General features: G+C 38.4%; 1 protein-coding gene across 1 annotated transcript; it reads right to left on the reverse strand.

Annotated features, from left to right (window-relative positions):
- Nucleotides 1-3,248: 3,248 nt before the first annotated feature.
- Nucleotides 3,249-4,740, reverse strand: LOC145124890 (putative nicotianamine synthase 4). The gene is made up of 2 exons (XM_079060372.1): nucleotides 4,078-4,740; nucleotides 3,249-3,742 (listed from the first exon to the last, which is right to left on the reverse strand). Exons 1-2 carry the CDS (start codon nucleotides 4,661-4,663, stop codon nucleotides 3,342-3,344), a joined length of 987 nt encoding a protein of 328 aa, XP_078916498.1. The 5' UTR covers nucleotides 4,664-4,740; the 3' UTR covers nucleotides 3,249-3,341.
- Between the last annotated feature and the right edge of the window lie 421 nt (nucleotides 4,741-5,161).

Raw genomic sequence — 5,161 nt, forward strand, 5'->3', positions numbered from 1 at the left:
TATGAATGGGTCCAAGCTGTCTATTCACAATTTGTACTAATTAATAAGATCCCACAATACGTTTTTTTTGACATTTAAATGGTTATTTGACGCAATAAGCTCTTGAAAAAAGCTCATAATGTTAAGATTTATGGAGTCATGAACAAATTGACAAGTTCCTAAGAGTTCAAGGGCCATAAATGTAACTTGACAAATTAAACAATTGAATTGTTTAATATTTGTTTATTGGACGGTGAGTGGACGGCAAAAGTATTAATTGTTTAATGGAATCCATGTGCAATTTTGTTTCGGCCGTAACATGTGAATGGAAGAAAATTCAAATGGTGGCTGGTCAAACAAAACGGCTCCTCTCTCAGTATATATATGTGCGATGTAACTCTTTGTATTTGTGCCGAGTGATATTACCATTTGTAATCTTATAGTGAGTTAATATAAAATCTAGTTGCGCCCGTGGACGTAGGATTTACACCGAATCCGAACCACGTAAAATCCTTGTGTTCCTTCTTGCTTTATTTCCTTCGTGTGTTTGTGTGTGTGATAGTGTTTCCGCTGCGTGTACCCGGTCCGATTCCTAACAACTGGTATCAGAGCCTGGTTAGTGAGGTTTTGGAGGGTACGATCGTTTTTTCTGTCACACACGAGTGTACCTATTTTTTTTTGTTTGCCGTAATGGCTGAAGACAAGATTATAATCGAAAGGTTCAATGGTTCTGATTTTAGCTGGTGGAAAATGCAATTAGAAACATTGCTATGTCAGAAAGACTTGGACATGGTACTCGGAGACAAACCGGAGAAAATTGAAAAAGCTGCTGAAGATGCGTGGAACTCAAAGGACAAGAAAGCCAAGGCGGTTATTACATTGTCATTGACGAAGAGCGTTGCTTTCAACATCATGAATGAAACCACGGCGCGTGGTATAATGGAGGCTCTGTCAAATATGTATGAGAAACCATCGGCGGCTAACAAGGTGTTCTTGATGAAGGAGTTGTTCACTACAAGGATGAATGAGGAAGGCTCAGTTACGGTTCACATTAATAATCTAAATTCAATTCTGTCCAGATTATCATCTGTGGGAATTAAATTTGATAATGAGACTCAAGCTTCGCTGCTACTAGCTTCTCTACCTGATAGCTGGTCCGGAACAGTTACTGTTGTTACGAGTTCCGTGGGGACCAGTGGTATGACTTTTGAAGGGGTTAGAGATTTGGTTCTAGGCGAGGATATCAGACGCAAGAATCAAGGTGGTTCTTCCTCTTCTGATTTATTAAATGTCGGAAGAGGTAGAGGGAATAGCAGGAGCAGTGGGAGTCGGGGAAAAAGTTCTTCTAGAACTTTGAAGAATGTGAAATGCTGGAACTATCAAGAAGTGGGACATGTTAAGAGTCAATGTCCACAGAAAGAATTGAACATTGCTGGTGCTGAGAGTGTGTCTGAGGATGATGCATTGATACTCAGTATGGAAAGTTCTGTAGACTCTTGGGTCATGGATTCAGGGACTTCGTTTCACGCCATGGACAACGGGGAAACGATGGTGAATCTAAAAGAAGGAGATTTTGGGAAGGTACGGTTGGCAAATGACGAGATGCTTCAGGTAACGGGCATGAGAGATATTGATCTAGTTACTTCATTAGGAACTACATGGAGCCTGAAGAATGTCAGGGTTATTCCGGAGCTGATGAAAAAATTGATTTCTGTTGTTCAGCTGGATAAACAAGGACTGGAAGTAAGGTTTGGTGGTGGTAAATGGATGGTGGTCAATGGTAATTCGGTGATTGCTCATGGTATGAAGTGTGGGTCATTGTATATGGTTGAGGTACCTGCTGAGGGAAGTATGACCGTCCCTGTTAAGCAAGACAAAATCTGGTTCGCTAAATCTACGGCTAAGAGAGTTCATTTTGCAAACATGAATTCTGGAGCCAAAGAGATGTTAGCTGAACGAGTTCGAAAGTCTAAACCATTCAGGGGATTCTGTGACAGTGGGAGCACGGGACGTGTTTCGGGTACAGTTACAAAGAGCCGTTGGGTTTTGAAGACTAAGACTGAAAAATTCTCTCCTGTTGAATGTTTGCAAAGTTGGGAGAGTGTTAGTGGTCCTCGGTGTATCTCTGGATCTGGTGGAGTGTCCAAACCGGTTGAGACAGAGGATGAGTTGGTGGCGGGATTAGCCACGGCTGAGTTGGAGCTAGTGGGAGCTTCAACTGGCCCTTCTAGAAATTGATGATGAGGGACGGCTGCAACTAGAGAAATCAGACTAAGTTTTAGCTTGTTCTTTGGAACTGGAAGCTTGAAGGACTTGGTTGTTTTTTTTAAGATTTCTGAAATAATTGAGAGTTGGATGGCGAAGAAAGACTAATTTGTTCAAGTCTCCAAGTGGGAGATTGTTAAGATTTATGGAGTCATGAACAAATTGACAAGTTCCTAAGAGTTCAAGGGCCATAAATGTAACTTGACAAATTAAACAATTGAATTGTTTAATATTTGTTTATTGGACGGTGAGTGGACGGCAAAAGTATTAATTGTTTAATGGAATTCATGTGCAATTTTGTTTCGGCCGAAACATGTGAATGGAAGAAAATTCAAATGGTGGCTGGTCAAACAAAACGGCTCCTCTCTCAGTATATATATGTGCGATGTAACTCTTTGTATTTGTGCCGAGTGATATTACCATTTGTAATCTTATAGTGAGTTAATATAAAATCTAGTTGCGCCCGTGGACGTAGGATTTACACCGAATCCGAACCACGTAAAATCCTTGTGTTCCTTCTTGCTTTATTTCCTTCGTGTGTTTGTGTGTGTGATAGTGTTTCCGCTGCGTGTACCCGGTCCGATTCCTAACACATAATGTGGTTGCGCTAACAGTCAATATATTTCATAGTCCTAATGATTGTCATTAATTCGTCTACACAAATAGATATTTCTTTGGTTTTACTTGCAGCTTTATGATCATTTTAGCATCATAAGAACTTAGATTTAAGCATAATTGATGAACAGAACAAAGTAAGTTACAATCACTACTAGTGTTGAAGTTCTTTTTCTTGTGTGTTAATATCTCTTTGAATTCCGTGGTACTGTAAATATTTCTTTGAACATACTCAGAACTTAGATTTAAGCATAATTTCCTCTCTTGCCAGATGACACGTTCCAAGAGTGTAAATATTTTTTTGAATTCCATGGTAGTGTAAGGCCTTCTTTCTTAAGTTACAGAGGATATTAGAGGAGGAACTATAATTTAGTGAAAAAGTAAATGAGTTTTTGAATCAACAGTTTGTAAATAAGGCTGATCGATGTAAAACATAATATAAGTTTATATGAATACCAATCCTCTTTACCGTAGAATGAAATCTAATAATCAATCATTTTGATCTGGCCAAGAGGATTGTTGAAAGCCTGGAACTCACAATACTTGCAACTCAATGACATGACAGACTCGATCCCCAACTCATGGTGATGATGATGATTATCACCATGATCATTGTTACAAGGATCTGCAATCTTACGTGAAATCACAACTGAATTGATGACGTCATCATTTGGATGAAAAACGGAGAGAACTTCGAACCCTTGAAGTTGTTGTGCTTCTACCACTGGATAGAGAAAGACACGGGCACCATGAGCACTCCTTAGCATGAGCAAAGCGCCTGGGGCCATGTACTTTGCCAAATGATCAATCACCTTAACCTTCTCATCAATATCCATCCCTAGAAGTGCAGCCAAGAAAATGACATCATATTCCTTCAACTCATCTGTCACATGTTATGAATCATACGGATAATAAGTATTTTTAATTTATGGAAAGTATCTTCTTTTAGGAGATTATCTTGTTTCAGTTTTTAAATTTGGTAATTAGGATCATTTAGTATTTGAGTCGATTTGGGTGATCTTTGTTTCCTTATTAGAGTCTTTTGTTTATCCCTATTTAAAGGGTAGTTGTTTATGAAATAAAATTATGCTTGAAATCAATTGCTTTTAATCTCTTAGAATAGTTTAGCCTAGTCTCCTCTCAATAGGAGATTAGGTGTTAGTAATACTCACGACTGTAAGAAGCACAAGTACAGGTCGTGTCACGAGATCTAGATACCGGGGCGTAACATCACATCCATTATATTGGCAATGTGGAATACCATTCTTTGGGACAAATCAGAATCAGTCGAAACAAGATGAGAGGCCATCGAATTTGCGGAAGAGTCTATGTCACAGTTGTGAAAAATGGTGTCCTTGAGATGATAAGAGGCTAATACAATAGATGTGAGAGGCAAGGGGCCAGACCCAACAAATGCAAGACGCTTAGGGGCTTCTCCAAATGCAGAATAGTGTTCAGTAAGAATGTCAAACTCAAGACGGCTAAGCTTCAGGTAACTGGAGTAGTAAGGGAATTCTTTTAGATGGTGAAGTGGATTTGGGAAAGAGCCTAAAATGGTGGAGAAGTGGGCTTCAAGATGGCCTTCAGCCTCACCACAAAGTCTTATGAGGTTTGACCTTATTTCTTGAATATTGGCCGGGAGAGTGGATATGTTTATTGAAGAGGGTGGGATGCATGTGCGGACCAGCACAGTGAACAGGCTATCAACATCTTTGGAGGGTTTCAGATTGTCAAGCTTTGAAATTTTGCGATAAATCTCACACACTTTCTCTACCAAAACGATCTCCTTCTGGAGTGATTCCATGTCTGACACTAAACAATCGGATATTTCTTGGAAAAGCTTTTAAGATAAACTCTTTTTATGTCAGAAACAAAAAACCAATTATGTCTGTATGTAATTCTCAAATTAAGGATGTGTGTTATTTATAGCCATCTTCAGGCCCCACATAAAATTTGTGAAGAGGGACGATCCTTGCTCTGTTTTTTATTTGACAGCAACACCAAATATTATAAGTTCATAAGTAGACCCCTAAAAACATTAGAGTTTTATTATTATTATTATTTTTATATATCATTAATGGTCCATTTATCAGCCGAGGACTGTAATGCGTATTTTACATTCGGGTATGTTATGATACGTTTTCAACCCGTTTGAAACGACTCATGTGTTTTGAATACGAATTACCTTACTATTTGAGTTTAGTTGTTATTGTTTTTTTTATTACCATAATACAAAGATATATATTAAACTTTTTCTTCACTTTTTCCTTTTATGATGTTTTACGACCTCAAAAAAAAAATA

This window comes from Lactuca virosa, chromosome 7 (genome assembly GCF_052849685.1).
Source record: "Lactuca virosa cultivar CGN04683 chromosome 7, Lactuca_virosa_CGN04683_v6, whole genome shotgun sequence".
In the NCBI taxonomy this organism is placed as follows: Eukaryota; Viridiplantae; Streptophyta; class Magnoliopsida; order Asterales; family Asteraceae; genus Lactuca; species Lactuca virosa.